We start from the raw sequence: 22,773 nt of genomic DNA on the forward strand, positions 1-22,773 counted from the left end.
TCACTAGTTAATTATCAAGAGAGTTCTGTCTGAAAAGATCCAAGTAAAGCCAGTAGTTTGAAGAATAGCAAAGCAGCACAAAGTGAAACCAAAGACTTTTATCTCTGTGACATTTCTGGGCTTTATAAACCTCTGTCACTCACTCAGAGGTTTGTTAACCTGAAGCAGAGCTGACCTACTGCTTTGTTACTCCTGAGCTTCCCATGAAACAGGCAGTAGCAGAACTAGAACAAAGTTCTCCTTTTGATGAGTTCTACTTTGCAGAGAATTGATAGATCACAAAGAAACTGATAACCAAAAGCAACAAGCATCAACAAGCAGCTGTCAGACTGATTTCCTCTCCACTTCTGCTACTACTGTGATTACAGGTGGGAGAAAGATCCCAATATGTTGTCCTCACAAGTAATTCAAATATTCAGCTATAAAAGAGAGCAGACAACAAACAATGATGGGTTTTGTATGTGGTCAGAGGTAGCAAATTCAGGCTTTTTTCTTTTTACTTTCTTTTAGTTTCTCCTCTCTCTAGTAAGTGTCCCAGAAAGCACAAAGCACATGACTTCTTGGCAATTAAGTGCAATGCAATACATTTGCACTGAGAATTACTACTCTCTGCATACACACCTGTAGAAAACACATAACCACCTATTAATGAAGGTGATTAGTAGGTAGTCCCATTAGCAAAATACATGTTACTTCATTAGCATTCTGAAAAGCATCATGCTTTGAAGTACCATTCTGTTTGCCAGACAAGACATGAAAATACCTATTAAGCAGCGGTAAATAGCATCAGCTCCTACCTGAAAAGGAAGCTCTCGAAGATGGCTTGGAATCTCTTTTAAATTCTTTAAAGGCACTTTTGATCTATTGCCATAATCCACAAAAAAAACCTGAGGAAAGAAAAAAAAAAATTAAGAGCATCTGCAGAGATTCCACAACATTAGAAGTGCCACTTCTAGCAGCAAGCAAAGCAACGATTTAATAATTACAGTACAACACAACTTTAACAAGTGAAATGGCAGCAAACTCAGTCTGCAAAACATGCAAATCAAGTCATCTTGGGTCAACATTTATCATGTCTATTATTTGGTCCCTTGGCTTAAACATCCAATGGTAATGCAAATCATCTGCTAAATGTAAAAAAGGCAAATTTCTCTTAAAAATTCTAATTCTTTCCCTGCAATTAAATCCATACAACTTTACTTATGTGAATGATACTACCGCCTAACTGCTTTTAGATATGCAAATGTTAGCATGGGTCTGATGTCTGTTTATAAATATCAAAGAGAAAGTGAGGAGATTAGCACTATTATTCACAAATTTTCCATAACTTCAAACAGATGACAGCATTTGGTATTTTCTCTATAGTGGCAATACCCAACTACATTAAGAAATTAAGATATTCAATGGAGAGGGGGACATGCTGTGCAAAAGCCAACCTTACAACCACAAAATCTGTGGGTAACTGCTCAAAAGAACAGTATCAGCCTGAGAAACAAATACCAATTTTGAACAGCAGCATTAATTTTCCATTACTGATCCCTGCACAAAAAGCCAAAACATGCCCACAAACTTGCTGATAAACATAAACACTAGTATAAAAAGAACACATTGAATGGACATAAGAATGCAACATGAACAGAAAATTACATCCTTTGGATTTCTTAACCATTTCTTCTAAAAATATTCCATTATTATTTATCAGTTCTAATTAGACAACATTTTCAAGGAGAAGGAACTGAGAATAAGATGATAGAAGCTCATCCAGGCAAAAAAAAAAAAGCTATGAAAAGGCAAACATAACATGTACCACATGAAATATTTTTGAATGCAGAGGAGAAACATTGCTGGAAGGGCAGTACTAGCATCACTGCATAAGCAAAGGCACAACTGTCAGTATGAAAGCATACATAATTCTACTGCTTAAAACTGAGGTCAAAACAAAACAGGAGATGAAGACCAGGTAAACAAAATCATGTAGTATGAAAGACACCAGAGAACAACACGCCTCTATCAGCAAAATAAAGTGCAGGAGGGAAAAAAAAAACAAAACACTGAAGGGGAAGGAAAAGAGGAAGGAAAACGAGGAGGAAGTTGTTCAGCATGAGAGTGGCAAGAGCCTGGAATGGGTTGCCCAGGGAGGTGGTTGTGGTCCCGTCCCTGGAGGTGTTTAAGGCCAGGCTGATCTAGGGTAGGGTGTCCCTGGCCATGGCAGGGGGCTTCAAACTAGATGATCCTTGTGGTCCCTTCCAACCTTGACTGATTCTATGATTAAGAAAAGGGGAAAAAAAGTAAAACAGAGGAAGAACTACTGGCAGAACAACAAACTTAAGATAAACTGATCATGAATGACTAAAATCTGCCAATACAGTAATGGCAGGTTTAGTCATTCATGACCAATTCCTTTCTACTCAAATAGATCTTGATATATTTATGAAGAGGAAGTGATGGAGCCACTGCCAGCAATGCCACAATGACTCTTATCTCAGCATTCCTTACTATGTTTTCACTGTTACTGAAGGTTTTAGTCTTTGTTTTGCTTCAGTCTGCTTCAGCATACAACACTTTAATGTATCGACAACAGTTTCTCAATTTAGTACTAAAATATTCCTATGCTCTTGGAAAAAAACAATACATTGTTTCTAGCAACATCCTATTTTATTTCACTTCTAACTCTATGTATTTCTTTGTTGGAATATATAGAATTGCAAGCATAATGTAAAATTAAAAATAAAAAAGCACAGCTTCAAGATTGTTAACTCAATTACATCCTACCAATTCAATCTGACATAACATATTACTGTACCTCAGCAAAATCACCACAAACACACAGAATACGAACTCTGTAGTATCCTGTGTTTTCTCCATCAGTGAAGGGAGCCAGACAAACCAACTCTGGATGTGGAGACACTGGTAAATCCAGTAGGTTCTGGTAGTTAATTTCAGCAGTTAGAGCCTGGAGTACTTTCCTACTTTTTTCATTGATCCTGTAACCCCAGAAGTGTCCAACTTCCACTATCTTAAAGTATATAAAAAAAACAACACCAACAGATTTCATATTTTATTCTTCTGCATCACATATAAAACATATCAAAGCAAAATAAATGAAAGCACTCCTACTCCTGACACACACAGAGGAATGTTTTCACACTGCAATAATGCAGTGAAGCATTTCTCCCTAATAATTAGATGTGACTTTAAAATGTTTATTTGTTGCGCAACTGAAATATGCTTTCAATCTGAACACATCCTGATATAAGCATTACTAAAATAGAGAAAATTAAGGAAAAACCAAATTAACATTCAGAAAACAGTTGTTTAGAGAGATGGACAGATATAGTGCACTTTACTTAATGCAAGAGTAGCAGTTAGTGACATCAGCAAATCAGCACAGATACCATTTGGATTTGCCATCCTTTATTAAACTGATAAGAACACACTACAACTTAAATAACATTTAATAAAGTAAGTAGGTCTTTTCAAATGGCTTACTGACCTCATACAATACATTTCTGATGTTATAGTGAATGTTCATAATTAAAAGAATCTTTATTGACAATATATACAATCATTAAAGGTAATGTATTACACAGAAGCAGCAGAGAGAATTACCTGATTGGAATGTGTCTAAGCAAATCCATGAATATTTTTGATCCAAGAGACTGAATAAGAAGAAGTATTTTCTGCACTGGCTAAATGCATGACTATCAAGAGCTGTTTTAACACTTCAGCCTATAATTTCCACCAGCTCAGTGGTTTGGATTTTTTTATTAGCATTATTTCAGCAGCATATATATATATATATATTGCTTGCTACTACTTAATTTGTTCAGATGACAGTCAATACAAGGCATACAAATTCTCAGCTTGAGAATTCAGAAGTATTTATATATACACATATAATTTCCCCAACACAGTACTGTTTATACATGCAATATTTTTCCCAATGAGCATGCAGTACCATTACTTGATCTAATCTCTCACACCTATAGTTTCTGCAAAAACTGCCTGTCAGTAATAACCAGGGCAAATGGCCCAAATACCTACTGATTCTCCTTTTCTCTAATGTGTACAAAGATTCTACCTTTCCCATTAATCCTCTTTATATTTGTCTACTTGCAGCTAACATTTACTGCCAGCAAATCCCACAATTTTTGCCAAAAGCAACTGAATTTATGTGTCTGAAATTTGCCAAATGCTGTTTAACAAAGAACTACTAAAAATTATATAAAAATTCTTCATACATTTTACAGGTGCCCCTATGCTAAAAACAATTAGTCCCCTTTCTTTCCATTTAAGTCTGTCAGATATTCACGTCCACAGTTACCTAAGTATCAGTTATTAGATATGACTGACTTTGGATGTAGGACATTCTTACCTCTGTTATCTTGATGGACAGAAAGTGATCAGTGATCATCTTTGACTGTTGTAAAGTACTAAATGAGCTTTCCATAGGCTCCACTGTCTTCTTCTGATAGTCCACATTTACTCTAGAAAGTTTGCAGAATAAACATGCAAAATGCTTCACTTATGAGTTAAAACTCAAAGTTTTCCTTTTCATTTGCTTCTCAGTGTGTCCTTGGGGCACATTTACATATCTACTGACTTTGTTTACAAATAGATGGAATCAATGTGAATATAAAATGACCATGCAGAACAAAAATACTACACACTGTTTGAATCCCAGTATGACCAAATACGGGAAGATAAAGAAACAAGATGGAACTGTGACACTGACTTCCTAGAAATCCAGAGGATCCATAGTGAGGGGTTATGCAAAGGTATGCTTTCTAAGCTTTTTTTCCTCTTGTAATAAAGTGAGTACACCACAGCACAAAGTGTATCTTCTTTTCAGATACAAAATTCCTTTTACTTGACAAAAGTTAAGAATTCAAATTAATCTTTGAGTCTAGAAGACTTTCTTCTTAAGTCTCTGAAGAAGCAATCTTTGCAATAACTTTGTGGTGTTCTATGCACAGTGAAACTGCTAAAATGTTTTATTACAAATTAAGTACCACCAACTAAAAGTGACATGTGCACTTCAACCTCTTGACTCGGCTCCAGCCTTCCTATTTTAGATTTCTTCTTTTAAAACATTAAAATGACTGCAGACCAATCAGAAGTTAGGCAAATCACCATTCTGGCAATTTGCTTATATGACCCAAAGCAGAGAAACACAAAATAGCATGTAACAACTGAGAAAGCCACATGTCAGATTTTTCTAGGAAGAGCAGGTGCAGACAAGAGAAATGCACTACACCTTATTTTGTTATATGTCTCTCAAGTTTCTGTTGTATATTTATTTCTCCCTTTCTTTTGTATCTCAAAATACCACTCTTTTTTTTTTTGTTCTAGCAATTCTCACATTGTCTCTAGCACAAATAGAAATTCATTTGATCATTTATATTCCATATATCAAAAGCAAAAGGACTAGAACTGTAAAAAACTCCAGTGTACACATACAGGTCTCTTAAACCATCAACTAGCAAGAAATACTTAACACAATCATGTTATTTCAAGTTCTGAAGAACTATTTTGCTCACACAAAGTTTATACACTTGTTCTTTGAACTTAAGATGTCTTCCTTGGTTACACTTTCAAGGAAATTCCCACTGAAGCCAGCAAACCTCATTTCACTGCAAAGAAACCCATTTCCCATATACAATTACCTTTGATATTTCACATTTGTTGCATCTTGCATTTGCCTTCCAATATCCTCTGGAAAATGAACATCCAGCTCCAGAGGAATTTTCAGCTGTGACATCTTGACTGACAGGTACACTGCAGGAAGAACCTTAAAGCTCTCCATTGGGTCACGAGAAAACTCCACGAAAGCCCTGTTCCAAAAAAAACCCACCAAATAAAATTGCAAATACTTGATGAAGAATCAAAACCCAACAAAAATCCCCACAAAACCTATCGTTTCTTCTCTGTCTCTATTTCAGCAGTCCAGCAACCAGCAAAACTTGGGTTTCTTACAGTCTTTGTCTGCTGCTCTTATGCACCTTAAAACTTCGTCATGATAGTTGTAAGACAACTTTCTAATATTTTCACAAGCACATGCCAGATTTATTAAAGCATATTTAGTACAAGCAGCAAGGCTGCAAAAATGTACATAAGAAAATAATGAAAGACTGGAAAAAGTATAAGAAGGGCTGCATGAATTAACTTTGGGCAGTTATAGCCTCAAGTTGGCCAGGCAATTCGCTGAAATAGTCACATGCACTTTGTATGCAACCATTTACTGCATTCAGCTCATTTGTATAACTCAGGAATATGAGCAGATCAGCTATAGGTAAGGTTCACTGTTAAACAGAAGAGACAAACCAGAAGGCAATATTTAGTATTTAACTCAGCTAGTTTATCTACTATTATTCCAACCAATGCACACTCAACTTCAGAATCACTGCTACACAAAATTGATTACGAAGAGTTGAGAATAAATGAATCATTTTGTCAGTGCATCACTAACAAAGAAACTGATTACCACATTCGTAACTGAGAACACGAGAAAGGCTGGATACTTAAAAGTATTTTATACTTACTTTGATCCATCATAGGCAATAGATTTTACCTGCCCACATTGTCTGAACAGTGACTGCAACTGCTTGTGGTATAGATATCCATAAGGGGGTATATTCTTCAGCTGTTAAGAAAATCAGTTAAATTTAGATACATTATACACATTAGGTTCAGCTAAATAGCCTTCTCCTTCACCTAAGCTGCATTAGTGACACTGATACAGATTGAATTAAGATAGAGTGCAGCTATACAGCTTGCACAGCTGCAGAATGGTTATGGATGGGCACCTGCCTCTAATGATGACAGACAGAGCAACCTCCTGGTCTTCCAGTAGACAATGGGACAACCCAGGTCAGGATAAGAGAAGTCAGGACCCTTTATATCCTTGGCACACACCACTAGGAGCTATGTACACCACACAGCTATAAGAACAGTCTCCCATATTGAGAGCTTGAGGAACCTGCAACACTTGTGCCCAAGAAGATCACTTGCAGTTACTTTTTCCTTCTTCAAGACAGCAAGTTGATATGTGAAAAGATCAAGTTACATACACTGAAAGTAAACAGGTCCTTAAACATAGTAGTTTACTCTGAATCATTGTCACTGTGGCAAGACTAATCTTGTCTTTATTCCACAAGGTTGCATCCAGTGTGAAATTTTGCTTCAATACTCTTAAATAGTATGTTAAAAAACCACATACATAAATATGTTTGTGTGCATATATTGCCATACCAGTATCTCCTTCAGTACAGAGCTAGCCTCTGTCTTAGTTAATGAGTAAGGCACAAAAAAAATTCTGTCCTCTTCAGTTAGCTTTTATGTGTTCCTCTCCTACCTTCTTGTCTAATTATTTTTTCATGCCAATGAAAAGTCAGTTCTTTGAGGCCCACCGATTTGTAAGCCTATTTTATTTAAAGTGTAGGTCATGGTTATTTTACAGCATTAAGCCCAATTCAGAGATTCCAAACATTTTCCTCATTTATATTGTGTCCTGTTTTGCAAAATCAGCATTGCCATTTTGAAACTGCATTTACCCAGACTAAAAAAAAATCCAAAGAAAATGAAAAGAAAGGAGAGCACAATACTGGTGCAACCTAAAAGGAACGAGCATAAGTGCAATGCACTATCAAGTAGATGGCAAAATGTTGCAAGAATGTGTTTCATAAACGCTCATTAAAAAATATCCTTGGTAGTCCTGTGCTATTTTTCAAATCTTTCATTAGTTCTGTGAAAGTGTTTGGCCTGTGCAAGACTTGCAAACAACTGCATAGGAGCAGATCTCTGTAAGAATTCTTCTAAAATTGCCCACCCACACAGTGTTTGTTATGTTAAAAAAAGGGAGATGGGAGAGAAGACAACTTACCAAATGAGGATCAGAGAAGGTAAATATTTCTGTTCTTGCCCAAGACAGACCAAAACTTGACTATACTGCCCACACACTACTTATTTTTGCCACTTGATTTTTTTTATTAAGTTATTCACCTTCTTAACATACCATGACAGTGGTTTTTGGATCTCTGCCAGCAAGGTCTTTCACAGCAATTTCTTTGTCACATCTTCCAAAAGTAAAGTAGTTTGGATAGAAGGCACCAGCTATTACAACCTGAAATCAGATAGGAAGACTTGCTTTCCTTTCTCTTTCCAGGAATTACTGGAACTGCAAACTAAATGTAAATCATGGATATCCTTATAAACATTCTTTCAAGAAAAGAATTAAATTTCTGGAACGATTTTGTAACATTTTAACATTCTCCTATGTAGACTTCCTTCATAAAAACTGTAATTGTCAGTCTTTAACAATGATTAGTCTAGATACACAGTTTGATTAATCTCAGTATGACTTGTGGTTGTTTTGATGAACTCTCAGAAGTAAATAAGGACAGCCAGAGGACCAACTTAGTGTAAATTCTGAACCAGGAAAAGCAGCATTAATTGCCCTTCCAAGTGGTCAAAAAGAATTCTTTTTTCACCTGCAATCTCAAAATCTACTGAGAATTTTGAAACACAGGTATACTAGCTCATCAGTGCTTGCATATGAAAAATCTAGTTATAAATATTGCATATAATGGCTCTTCCCTAAGAGCCAATAAAACATTACCTGCAAAATGAAGCGCTGTTTGCATACAAATTCCTCATCCACATCTGATGGTTGAGCATTAATGTACATGTTGAATGCTCTGACACGCATTTTCAAATCATGAAATAACTCTGCTACCTGAAATTTGAGCTCTAAGTTACACATTAAACAGATCAAAACTGTCCATAAACTAAACCAGAATCTTTCAGTAGAAGTCTAAGTATGCAAACTTCCCTTTCAAGGTAACTTGTCTGCATTTCACCCAAAACACTGCTTAGCATCCTTACCTCAGAAAATTTCAGTACTTTGAATCAAGCAGTTTTTTCAACATTTCTTTATACTTTGTAGTTTCAAAGCATATTACACATGTGACACAACAAAATCAGAAAAACAACTGAAAGAACCTTTTCATGAAGGCAACATTTAAATCATATGGGGGCTGTATCTCAGAAAGCAAAACGCATGATTAACAACAACTTGAACCTCTGCAACTAACTGTAGCAGTGATCACACTTGCTGCACCTTCAGTTCAGCACACAACTCTGAAGGCTTGAGACCAAACTCAGGCCCTGCAGAACATACTCTGTTAAGCTTTCAAAACTGAACTTTTGAGAAGCTCTCATAAGCAGGCCCTGGTTCTCCACACACACAGAACCAATCTATTGTTCACTGAGCCACCTACATTTTTCTGTCTGCTACTGGCAGGTGTAACACAGTAAATTGCAGATATTTTTCTTCACAGGACAACTAACATAATTCAGAAGCCAAGTCTGCATGGCAGCCTCAGATCTACAAATCCACTTCCACATAAGGAATTATAAAATTAATATCTGAAAGTGTGGCAAATAAAAATTTGTAATCTTCTCTGTGTCCATTTTAGACTCTGAAACTACTATGTCATGCATAATCTCTTCTTACGTTATATGCAATTGGGCCACCCTTCAGCTATCCAGTTTGGCAGAATTTTGCCTCTCTCATCTTTTTTTCCCCCCTTGATAAGAGATACACAACCTAAACAACTATTGGCATTTCTTATTGAGAGGATGGCATGTTACAAATAGATTTCTGTTCACAGGCCCCACATTGCTCACTCCATAAGTACTACCCACTGGAATAATGGGCAACGTCACGCTCTGCAAATCACAGTTCTTCAAGAGTTATCCTGGATGTTAGGAGGAAGTTCTTCACAGAGAGAGTGATTTCCCAGGGAGGTGGTGGAGTCACTGTCCCTGGAGGTGTTCAAGAAAAGCCTGGATGAGGCACTTGGTGCTGTGGTCTAGTTGACTGGATAGGGCTGGGTGCTAGGTTGGACTGGATGATCTTGGAGGTATCTTCCAACCTGGTGGATTCTAGGATTCTATGAATCCTCCCTCAATATATCATATTAAGCTTGAAACCCTGTGTGTGGCAGAGTTTTCATTAACTGCTGCAGTAATGTTAGCAAAAAAGCCTCACAGGTTTTCAAGTCCAGTCCTCATTATATAACTGTATTTGCTTAAATTAATCCTAAGTATAGAACAGAAATTATGTAACAGACAGCAGCCACATTAGAGTGTATTTAAGAGACTTACAGAACTAGCAGCTATCAGAGGTCTCTTAAAGAAATGTTAAAAGCATGTTAACCATTCAAAAATGTAACACCACTTTATCTTTAAAAATAAGAACTCTGCTTACCTAAAAGCCTGCAGTCTGTTTTCAGCCTCTGCAGTAAGATAATACTGGATGTGCAACATTTACAGCCTTTACCCAAGAGCCATCTCTCCACGGTGTCAATCACAGCAATTAGCTACTTCAAATCCATGCCTCTCAGGCATGAGCACTTGGCCATTTTAATGCATAAACCGTTATCTAAAGTCCATTCTTCACAAGAATAGACACCTGGCTTGGTTAACATTACAATTATTTACCTAATTCATTTCCCTTCTTTGAAACCATATATAAATGGGCTCTCCGTAATGACTTGAGAGAAAAGAGAAGGGGAAACACTGCCCAAAAGCTTCTGACCGATCTGTCTGAAATTGTACTTGGGAATATAACAAATATCAAATAGCACCACCTCTCCTCCTCCAAACAAACAAACAAAACATAAAAATGCATAAAGAAAATATACATCTATATATAAGTACATAATAATACAGGAGGGGTACAAAAAAACCCTGTAAAAACCCTGCAGAAAAAAGGAAAATCAAATCTTTCTGCTCATAAAAAATGATTGTTTCATCCTACCTCTCTGATCCTTTTGATATGAATATAATTTGACTGACCCCACTCAAGCTCTTTCTGGAAAAGAAAATGAAAAATGCAAAGAAAAAGAAAATGTTAGAAATTTGTTTCTTCAAGTGCTAAAATGCTTTGTCCTATTTGTTCTTTTTGGACACAAATAACGATTACATATGATGATGGAAGAATTTGACCCCATTTCACACCTTTCTTTGCACTTGTATCAATCTAATGTTATGACACATAGGAAAATGTAAGCCATTAACATATTTGACTACTAAACTGGCATTTGGTTACCATTAGTGAATCTGTGAGTTGGCAGCCAGTCACTGGTGGTGTTCCCCAAGGATCAGTGCTGGGCCCAGTCCTGTTCAATATCTTTACTGATGATCTGGACGAGGGGATTGAGTCCAGCATCAGTAAGTTTGCAGATGACACCAAGCTAGGAGCAGGTGTTGATCTGTTGGAAGGTAGGAGAGCCCTGCAGAGGGACCTGGACAAAGCTGGTGAGGGGCCTGGAACACAAACCCTACGAGGAGAGGCTGAGGGAGCTGGGGTTGTTTAGCCTGGAGGAGGCTCAGGGGTGACCTCATTGCTGTCTACAACTACCTGAAGGGACACTGCAGCCAGGTGGGGGTTGGTCTCTTCTCCCAGGCAACCAGCAACAGAACAAGGGGACACAGTCTCCAGTTGTGCCAGGGAAAGTATAGGCTGGATGTTAGGAGGAAGGTCTTCACAGAGAGAGTGATTGGCATTGGAATGGGCTGCCCAGGGAGGTGGTGGAGTCACTGTCCCTGGAGGTCTTCAGGAAAAGCCTGGATGAGGCACTCAGTGCCATGGTCTAGTTGACTGGCTAGGGCTGGATGCTAGGTTGGACTGGATGATCTTGGAGGTCTCTTCCAACCTGGTTGATTCTATGATGATTCTATGATTCTAAATTTTTCATATCAACTCACAAGTTCACTTCCTGTGTGGTACTACTACAGAGTCTGCTTCAATATGGACACTTCTTCCAAAAAAAAAAAATCAGACTACTTGATTTGGATGCATAACCTCATCAGACAGATTCTGACCATCTTGGCTACTCATTATAGCTCAGTGTATGTTACACACTGGTGTCCTTAAGGCATATTAAGCTCTGAGTAAAGCAGACAAATAAAAAAGGGTTTATCTTATACAGACAAATGAGAGACTGCAAGCAGCTCTTGTGTGTATACTACTGGGGGGGGTTGAGACTGAGGCACGCAAAAGATGTTCCCTCTTTCAGGGTTTTGGGGAGGATAGGGAGATTTGTGTGTTTCTTTGAAAAATAAGAAGAGACACTTATGCACCTGAAAAATATTTCTTCCAGCTACAGCTCACTTTCCCTTTTCAAATTCTTGGGACACTACTGATTCATCTGTGAAAGGGATCCCATAATGAAGAGCCTTCGGACACCCCACCCTGGATTCAAAGACTCATGTTCTCTTAAAGCCCATGCTTCTATTCTCTTATGAAATATCTTAACTATTGCAGAGAAAGATTGCTAGCAAAAATTTCTTACTAAGAATATAAAGTACTCCAGCACTGGAGCCCAACCTTTAATAGAAAAAGTTTAACTAACCTTGGGATGTTTCAACTCTCCTTTTTGTCTACAGGACTGCCATGCCTAAGAAAGAAGTGGTGTGGTCTTTAGGCACAAATTGTAGTGCTTCAGTAATACTCAATACAAATAGTTTTGTGGCAAATATTTAACACTGCAAAGTTTTTTCCATACTTACAGTAAAGATAATTTTGCAAAAACAATTTATAAACCAGAGATGCCCTAGGGCTAAGAGATACTATAAATATTTAAGCACAAAGGAGCATAAGGAAATCTGAATTACAGTACCTTAGGTTGGAGGAGACTTCTTCAATTGCAGCAATGCTCCATACAGCAGGGCTGATTTAGATCATACTTTTGAAGATACTGCCTATAAACCTGAGTAACCTTGACAGATTTCATGGCTATACCTGCTCTATGCTGGAGACTGGATTACAGACCTCCCTGAGGTCCTTTCCTTCCTTTATTATTTAGTGATTGTAGTCTAATACAAAGTTTGTCTGGTTGGTTCCCATGCAGATGTAAATATTTCTCACTCTAACAAGTAACCTTACTCAATTTTGTTGAAAATGGGCAAGAACTCTGGGTTTTTCTTTGATCATATGCGAGTACACAAAGTGGCATGGCTCCAACATGTAATTCTAAGAATGCATTACTGGAGGGCTAGAAGTATAGCAGAGTTATAAACATTATACCACAACATGCTCAAGAACACGAATCGCTGTAGGTAGGAAGATAACTATTCTGCCCTCAAGTCAGCTTACAGGTTATGGCATGCATTTACAGACTGAAAAGGAGTTTAAATACTACTGGATAAATCATAATTCATATATTGCCTCACACTTGACATCAGCTCCTGCAACTAAACTGGAAACATCACAATTAGATTACTGAACTTCTAGATATAAAGATTATGGATCTTGGGTAATTCCAAAAGCCAAGTGAGGATTTTGTGTTTCAAGGCTTTAAAGGAGTAAGCTCTGACTCATTTTGGGAGAGCTGCAACAACTCCCTGATAACACAACAACATACAACAAGCTATCCACCTAGGTTTCTGAGAGAAGATAGACTGATTATTAAAGCACGTGCAAATATCCATAAATAAAAAGAACAACTTCGATGATTTGATGCTGTAATAAAGCAGGCTACCTTCAGGATCTTTTTTTAACCTCCTTGCTGTGGGACAAGTGAACTGAGTGATTCAGAAATAGTTCTGATGTGGATGTCGCCCAGAAAACAGGGCTGGCAGAGAAATTAACATACCCACAAAGTTAATGAAGATAATCCCACTGATAGGCATCAAATCTGTGACAGCTGCCTGCAAAATCCACTTTTAGTTTGACAGTAAAATCCACCTCATAATACAATTTTCTAGCTTACTTAGGACAATATTGGTATAGTTGAATAGCCAGACTGCAACTCCTTACCTTGATCAAGGCTATCTTATGTTCAGATTTTAAATAATGCTTTTGGTATTCATCAGTTCCACACCCAAGCCTTGTAAGATGTCATAAAAATTAACTCCCTTTATTCAACTTTTTTTCCTTTAAATTTTTTCCCTTTTTTTTTTTAAAATCAGGCTGATTAGCCTTTACATTATTGGATTCTCCTATTTTTACTACCAGAGCTTTTGACTTTTTCTAATTCATGGAAACTTTTTCATAAAGAGAAGGCTTAAAAAATACATGCTCATGATTCACAAAACTCCAAACTCTGTTGGAAGAAATCTAATCTGAATGAGGGAGTGTGAAAATAAGTTCTTGCCCTGTTCTTTTCTAGTATTTGGCCATTTAAAACATATCTTTCATGTAACTCATGCATATGGATACTACACAGGGAGCTCTGTTTGACTGTTTCTGTTTATTACCCAGACTACACACTAGTAGTTTACAGAAATATATTCAGCTAAATAGGACACAAATATAACAGGATAAAGAGAATTCAGAGAAGATGGTGCTTGAGCCTTAGGATCAGTGGGAATGTGTGGGACATGTGTCCACATGTGCATCAAAGTTCTGACACTAGAGTACAGAAAAAACAAGCCAGCTTTCCCAAAGTGAAAAAGGCCAACAGACACAAAATGGAATAAAGCTACAGCTGCAGCTGAAGATTTTGGAGTCTCCAGAAGATTGTGTGTCAGGTCATTAGTAATAAAACCCACTGTTTTGGAATACTAAGTTCCTCCAGCAAAAATCTTTGTGTACTGTATCAGATCTTCCTGGAATTCCAGAGGCTGACCTGGTCCATGGTACTTGGTTACTGACAGCCAAGCATATGCAAAAAATGCAGTTGGACAGAAAAAAATATTACTAAGTCAAAGCTATGAAGTCTGGAGAATGGACATTAAAGCTCACTCTCTACCAGAATTTACCAATCCAAACTGCTCTTGGTTAAAAGGGAGCTAAAAATATCACTGAGTCTCTGGAATTTTATTTTTGGTTGCTACAGAGACAATCAGAACTAGCAGTATTATAGAATAGGACACTGCCTTCAAAAAGTATCACTACACTAGAAGTGATGTGATCTCAAAGCACAAACACTGCACTGATCCCACAGAGGTGAGATGCTCTGTCTCAGCCTGTCAGATTTCACTGGAAGATGAGCCAGGAAGAAGACTTACCTTAAATGCATTCACAATTGCAACACAGTCACTCTTACAATTCCCAGCAAAATACAGTTTGTTCCTGAGAATACAAAGAAAATTGCTTCTTTTTTTTTTTTCAAACTGGTGACACAGCTCAGAATGCTACACTTTTAACACTGTCCAACACCTTCAATAAATAAAGTCAATACATTTATCATAATTATGTTTTCTTATTCACGTGTCATAGAATCCACCAGGTTGGAAGATACCTCCAAGATCATCCAGTCCAACCTAGCACCCAGCCCTATCCAGTCAGCTAGACCATGTCCTTGCTGAAGGATTGAAAAACACCAACCCAAAACAAAAAGCCACCACCCCCCCACACACCAAAGCCATCTTGCCATTACAAAAATAACCACAACACTTTAATATACGTGTTCACATTGGAAGGGCAAAAATGATGAATAAGGTCTTGTACTCCAAAAAAAGGATGAGTTTACTCAGTACTAGTTAGTTGACATAAAAATAGATTTCAGTGTGCCAGCTGCCCTGTAAATGACTGTGATGGTTTGGGCTCATGCTATTCCAAAAGCCCATTCATTTATGACCCTTAGGATCTTTGAAACAACCTTGTCTCAAAAAGTCAATTCCCAAAATGCAAGGCACATCAGGACCAGTTACAATAGTATGTGTCTTCCACTCTTTACCAGTTAAACTGATCTCAGCCTGTATCTTAGTTAACTCTTGAGATCCACCAGTGATTCCAAAGATAGAAATAGACTCTGTCCCTTTGCAATTAGATGGCAATAAAGTACACTGAGCACCTGTGTCAACTAAAGCCCTGTATTTCCAAACTCTTGAACTGCCAGGCCATCTAATGAATACATTCCAATAGATTCGGTTCTCTCCACGATCCCTTTCCTCCTCCTGGCTGGAGGCCCCTGTTGTTCTGGTGGTGCCTGGCCTAACACAATCTTCCTCATAGCATTTCTAAACTCATTGGAACCATCCTCTCTCTTGACAGCTAACCTCACAGCGCTCCTCTCACTTGAGTATTGATGTCTCAGCGTATCTGCAAGGTCTCGCAGACTAACTATCTCCTCCTCCTCTTCTCATTGCTGATCACTAGAGGTCCCCTCTTTTACATCCTCCTGTGAACCACACTTCGTCTTAGCTTTTGCCTTAGCAGGTGCCAGAAAGGCCTGAACAGCAACAGACTTGCTTCCAACTAGCACAATGACTCCTTTTGCATTGCTTGGCACTTTGACCAAAAATGAAGGCTCATGACATGGAAATCTGTGTTTAGTGGTGAGATTAGCCCTCTGCCCCCATATTTAGTCAGGTAGTTGTAAAACATCTAGGGTAATACCTGTATCCATTGATGTGCTGTTTGAAAGGCATAACAAAAACACTCCGCAAAGAGAGGGCTGCAGCTACAAGAGGGAAAAAAAAGAAAATGAAAACTTGCAAATCACTTGTCAGAAACTTTCCAAACTTTCCCTGCAAACATGTTCTTCTTTCACTTACCTATAATAAGGCATTCTTCTAAGCACCCGAAGACGTGCCCAAGGACTATCAGTTTCCCAAGATGGAGATCCACTGGCAAGTGTGCCAATACCCTTCCTAAGAAAGTCAGCTGACCATCATATGGATTTTCTTCACTTTGCACACAGGTAGTTAGTGCTCCCAGCTAGAGAAATTGAAATGGATCCACTTGTGAAAGCTAAGTAGATAACATCAGTTCGTGACAAAACAGACAAGAAGCAAGCAATAATCTCAAAGCAACATCCAATAACATCAAAACTCGAAGATGAAGTTCCTCAATTAATTTTACAAGCCTAGTAATTTGAAACCAAAGCTCCTAATACATACCCTTGTTATAAAAGCAAGCTACAGATGATAACACTACCATTTCCAACACATTATGGAAAAGTTTAACACAGTGAATGTTCTACCTCACACCAACTTCATAACTGAAAAGCAGAATCATCAACTTCCTTGCAGAGATCACAAAGGCATCATCGGGATGCTCCCTATTCGTCATTAGATGAAAAGTATGATTAATAAACAATTTCAACTACAGAGTTCAAGTTCTCTTTTTTTTTCAATTCTGTCTCATCACAGATGTTACTTCACAAACAGTATCATTATTCCCTGATGAAATCCTGTTTTAATGAAAAAAAAACTCTACAAATTATGCTGAAGAGGACAGTATCCAAACAACATTCAAACATGAAAAAAGATTAGCTAGACAGCTCCTGTTTGGTGTTCTAGTTAAAGCTACTGCTACCCTAGATGCAAAGAAAACTACTTTCAGTGTACATTTTTATTACCAATGTGGAAAGAGTATCTACCTCTTTCAGCTGAAGTATGGTACGCTCAATGTCATCTACCCCAGGTGGAGAAAGAGCTGTCAGTAGCAAGTCTTTTGGTCCTCCCATATCAAGCATTTTTATTTTCAACACTGTAGCTCCCAATGGACAACGCTGAAGTAAAAACAGTGTCATTATTTTCCCCACACAGGAAGCATGCTTAGTATGAAAAAAAATTAAAAATTAAGTCTACAGGTTTTCAGAGCCTGAAATAGATTTTGTTTAAGTAAGGATTGTGTGTGTGTTTTTTTTTTTTTTTAAATAGATTGCTTATTTCTAATCTGCATCCATTTTACTGTGATAATGCACCTCTTTTATGAAGGAAACTGTGTGGAATAGTCAATTGTCAATTATTTATCAGTGTGAATCTCTTTCAGTGTTACAGTTAGTAATAACTATTCAAATTAGACACTGTCTTCAGAGAAAATAAAGTAAAATGTTTTTTTACTGTCTTTGCTGCAACCACACATATCAAAGGAATTCTTTATGTTCCTCAAAAGTCTTACCAGTATCTCAGGTATGGACTTCTCTGGAATAAAGTTAGTCCAGAAGTTCTTGTATACAAGCCTGTAGCAATAACCTTGGGAAACACGTCCAGCACGACCTTCACATAAAATAACAGATCAGCAAGTTTCAGCCTGTTCAGAACCCACCCATCTACAAGCCTTCTGTGCAGCTAAGCGGCACACAACAGCTGATGCTTGCAGGCTGCCCAGTATTTTACACTTTGAGCAGGGGAAGAGTGAGAGGAGTTCCCCTGAGGAGGAAGGAGTGACAGATATATGTTATGAACTGACCACAGCCCTCACTTCCCATCCTCTTGCATTGCTCAGAGAGATGAGGCAGAGAAACTGGGAGTCAAGTTGAGCCCAAGAAGAAAGGGATTGTGGAGGGAAAAGTATTTCAAGATTTAATTTTATTTCTTGTTATCCTACTCTAATGTGATTTGTAGTTAGTTCAATTAATCTCCCCAAGACAGTCCGTTTAGCCTGTGATGGTAATTGCTGAGTGGCCTCCCTGTTCTTATCTTGATTTATAAGCTTTTCACCTTAAGTTCTCTCTTTCAGTCCAGTTGAGGTGGGGAGTTACAGAGCTGTTTGATGGGCACCTGGCATCCAGCCAAGGTCAACCCACTGCAAGCTGTAACTGTGAAGTTTTTGTAATATTAAATAATGAGATTATTTTTGTATCCAAAGAATTCGTCCTAATTCTTTTCAACAGAAATCAAAAGATGATGATACTTAAGAGTACTATCTTACTGGAAGAAATAGTATGACATTTTATTTAACTTTGTGCTGCAGCAGGCTGTCAATATTTCAACCAATACCAGAGTGACAAAGACACATGGAAGTTCCTTTTACTGTTGAAATTCACACTTATTTTATAAATACCTACCAGTACTCCTCTCCTCTTTTTAAAAATGGCCCCCTTTTTAAAAACCCCTCTGTTAAAGTATCCCTGTAGGTTTTATGGTTTATGCATTGTAGTATTTTTCAATAAAATACAAAATATTCCTCTGTAAAAATGCTTGAGCAAAACAAGACATTAAGGCATAGAAATTTAACTGCATTTTTATATTTTGACAATTTAAAGAATTACATTTTTGTATAATCATGCCAACAATAATCTGTTTGTGTTACTGTTAGTAAAACTGAAAGCAATGCAGAACTCTTCATGAATGTTAGCTTCTAGAGTTCCTTTCCATAAAAAATGATCACCTTACCTTTTCTTTGATTACAGTTTGTTTTGGATGCCCAGCAAAGTCTCAAGCTTCGGTAATTAGTTTCCTCATCACAAACCAAAGTTCTAGTTAAGCAGAAATCTATCACTACAACAAAGGTTAAAAGAAAAATTGAGTATTGTTGCAAAACAGTTTATCCTCATGGCAATGGAAAAAAAAACCTCATTCATTTTGTGCTATCAGAAAAAGAAAGTTTTCAATATTTGAAAACCAATACAGAGAACATTAGATTTCTAAACAATCAGATTCAGGACATTATGAATATTAAAAGAACTGCAAATAGATTTTAGCATAAGTATTATACACTGAGCAAATAACAAGCATTAAAAGTCAATAATTTTCTATTTAGATGTTCTATGTGAGAATTTGTCTGATCTGACAATTACTTCAAAATGCAGCCAGAATGTGAATAAAAAGCTCCAGGTACTTGTGACATGAGGTCTGATTCTGCTTGTTATGGCATTTAAAATTATCCTCCATGCCTAAAAGATTAAAAACAATACCCTACTTAGTAGCTCTACTGTTTACTTTTATATTCAGATTTTTTTTTTGTTGTGAAAGACTGTACTTGACAACTGCCACAATTAAACTCCAACAGATGAAATGTAGAGATTTAGGTTAGCACAAGTTAAACAAACATTACATATACAGTGTATACAAAATTAGAAGATTTAGATGACTTACCATACTTAACATCAGGAACTGTTACAGAGCTCTCAGCTATGTTCGTAGATAAAATAACCTGAATTTTGAAGCAAAAAAATGATATAAAAGAAAAAAAAGTTTCTACATAAAAAATATCCAACGTGTTATGAAGAAATATGAATGTAATTGCAGCATATTATTTCTGCTCTATATACTAAAAAAAAGAGCAATGCAGCAGAAGAAAACTTGCATTCTGCTCTCCTAAGGTCCAAAACGTATAATAAAGCAGCACAGCATATGAAAATATAGAGAAGAAATGGAATTACTTTTTATGCCTTTGTCATAACATCACCGTATTAGTAGTGATAAAGAAAAACAAGACACTTGGCAAAATGTGGAGTACAAAGCAGGTGAGATATCCCCATACTAGGGGGAGTATGCTATGCAGTTCCACCAGCACCATACTACTGTCATGCAGGGGCAAGAATAAACACATTCTGAAAGATAAAAAATTGTAATGCAGGAATTTATGGGTAACTTCTTGTTGTAATACTTCTTCTGAGGTCCGAACAGTAGTCAAAACAAGAGTCTGGTAAGAAAAGCAACCAGTCCACAGCTCAGAAAACCTGCTTTGTCCTCATACAACGGCTTGAGTTGACACAACTAATGTTAATTTACATACATTACTATTTGCTATTACTACTCAAGTGAAAGATTTCACAGACTTAGAAACAATTCAGCAATATTTACTTTTCTGTATCCAGGAACTGTAGACAAAAATACTTTACTTTGTTCCTCTAATGTCACACATGAGTGAAGTGGGTACACTTGCCACCTGAAAAAAAAATATATATCAAGTATTTACTGATGCAAGAATATAAAAGTTAATTACACCTTTGTGCTAAATTATATTATGCACTCAGAACTCAAAGATGAAGGATGCATCTTCAAGTTTAATTGAACAGAAACAAATGCATTTTAACTTACCTCTTGTTAAACATATTTGAGAGAGATGAGTGCATGTAGCTTATTTCATTCAAACCTAGGGAAGTAGTGAAGAGTTCTCTTTTTAGTGATCACTAGCAATCCTAAAACCAATTTTCACATCTACTGAAGTTCTTAATTGACTTTCATTATTACCTCCTTTCCAACACATATAATAAACCAGCAGAAGAGTTAAACAGTAAAGGTAATAATGAGTCACTGAAATACTGTGAGTCGATTTTTCAAGAATCATTTTGCATAATTTCACACTTGGCAATATTAAGTATAAAGGCCCTGTCTGTGTTGCACTATTAGGCCTTGCTTCAGTTTCATATGACTGACAATACTGACTAGATAACTGAATGTCTGGCTTAGGATAACTTTGGGTATTTCAGCCAAAACAAGCAGTTTCCAGAATCAGAGCCAAAGACAACAACAACAAAAATTTGAAACTTTGAAAAATTCTCTGTTTCTGCCTTATTCATGTCTTCCAGGAGAAACCTCATGGCTAACAGATTTTTTTGCTGTCTTCCTGGATACCACCATCTTTCAGAGAAGCCTCAGGTACTTCTTACTGAGAGGTTTTGAATGTCTCCAATGAAGGAGACTCCACAGCATCTCTGGGCAGCCTACCGCAGTGCTCTGTCACTCTTAAAGTGAAAAACGTTTTCCTTATGTTTACATGAAACAAAGTTGACTTGGAAAAGAAACTGCAGAGGAACATGGACTCAGAGAGAGAGAATGAAAAAGTGATTATAAGTAAGGGAGATAACAGAAGTCAGACTTGGGAGGAGAACAGGGCAGTTGAAGGTGTGGGGGGGGGTGGAAAATGGGGCGTGAGTGTAATCAGAGGGAAAACTAAAATTTTCAGAGATGTCCTTCATGTGCTACTACTACAAGGGAAAGCAATGCCATGAATATCTGAAGGACACAGCCAGGAAGCCTACATTTTAGAGCTCAAATGAAGCAAGAGTATTTAAGATTGCAAATAACTGGCCAAATAAAAACATAACGACTAGCAGAACAATGGAGCAATTGAAGTCCTAAGAAAAAAACATTTTCAGCACTACAGACAAAACCATGCCAACTGAGAAAAACAGTACTGCCTTTAAAACTAACATATCAAAAAAGTGCCTGGTCATGAACTAGAGCATGTAATGAAAGATACAGAAGAAATGAGAACACCATCATATGGTCTGTTTGGATGCGGAGCTACTTGATCCCTGCTAGGTACTGCTCAACTATCTTCCTCCTTGCCATACGTACATTTACATAACTAAGACTTCAAGGCTTGAGCCCAATTTGTGTTTTAAAACAATTAAAAGAAGCTCAATCCATGACTGGTAGAAGCAGATTCTGCATAACCAGTATTAATAGCAATTACTAATTAGTCTAACAATTACTGACTAATGCAGCTGGCAAAAACCACTTAACAGTATTCCTCAGCACAGCAGTACTATTCCTGGTTGCCAACGTCTACTCAGCTTGAAATGTCAATAGCAATGTTATTTGCAGTACACAAAACACTATGTAATTGTAAGCACTCAAAATCTAGGCATCACAAAACTAGCATCCTAAACATGGAGGTTATTTTTACCCATATCTGTCTCATCTGCCTTCTTGATGACTGAGGGCTGTCTTCCCCTTGTCTCCATTTCTGTCTCAAGACTCTTTGTGAAGAAAATGTCAAGAGGCTTTGGCTAACACTATGTTCAAGATCAGTTCTTGAACATCCAGTTGTATACCAGACCAAGGCCAAAATACAAAGAACTGCACCAAACCTGAGTATCAGCTGACTCAGAACAACAGGTTTTCATGAATTTACTAAATGTATTGAAATAAAAAAAATCAATTTTATCAGCTGTAGGGGATAGCAACACAGTTAAACAAAGCACCACAGAACAAATAAAGAACAAAGAAAAAAAAAACAAAACCAACTGACCAAAAACAACAACAAAAATCACACAAAAAAAAAACCCCACACACATTTCAATGCTAAAATACATTTGGGACCCAAAAGTGTGCAAGTGTAATTCTGGCTTGAAATCA

General features: G+C 37.2%; 1 protein-coding gene across 1 annotated transcript in view; it reads right to left on the reverse strand.

The window, feature by feature from the left end:
* The window catches only part of TDRD9 (tudor domain containing 9), a 79,120-nt gene that overhangs the window by 13,732 nt on the left and 42,615 nt on the right, over positions 1-22,773 (reverse strand). Inside the window, exons 10-27 of the mRNA XM_064165663.1 lie at positions 20,728-20,782; positions 20,491-20,575; positions 19,780-19,837; positions 19,078-19,182; positions 17,861-17,958; positions 17,337-17,468; positions 16,510-16,672; positions 16,352-16,415; positions 15,019-15,082; positions 12,420-12,464; positions 10,823-10,876; positions 8,618-8,734; positions 8,015-8,122; positions 6,543-6,643; positions 5,667-5,834; positions 4,376-4,487; positions 2,804-3,016; positions 798-887 (exon numbers count right to left, since the gene is read on the reverse strand). Coding sequence (XP_064021733.1) covers positions 798-887; positions 2,804-3,016; positions 4,376-4,487; positions 5,667-5,834; positions 6,543-6,643; positions 8,015-8,122; positions 8,618-8,734; positions 10,823-10,876; positions 12,420-12,464; positions 15,019-15,082; positions 16,352-16,415; positions 16,510-16,672; positions 17,337-17,468; positions 17,861-17,958; positions 19,078-19,182; positions 19,780-19,837; positions 20,491-20,575; positions 20,728-20,782 — 1,832 coding nt within the window. The remainder of the gene's footprint in view (positions 1-797; positions 888-2,803; positions 3,017-4,375; positions 4,488-5,666; positions 5,835-6,542; positions 6,644-8,014; positions 8,123-8,617; positions 8,735-10,822; positions 10,877-12,419; positions 12,465-15,018; positions 15,083-16,351; positions 16,416-16,509; positions 16,673-17,336; positions 17,469-17,860; positions 17,959-19,077; positions 19,183-19,779; positions 19,838-20,490; positions 20,576-20,727; positions 20,783-22,773) is intronic.

Source organism: Pogoniulus pusillus, chromosome 1, assembly GCF_015220805.1.
Source record: "Pogoniulus pusillus isolate bPogPus1 chromosome 1, bPogPus1.pri, whole genome shotgun sequence".
Lineage (NCBI taxonomy): Eukaryota > Metazoa > Chordata > Aves > Piciformes > Lybiidae > Pogoniulus > Pogoniulus pusillus.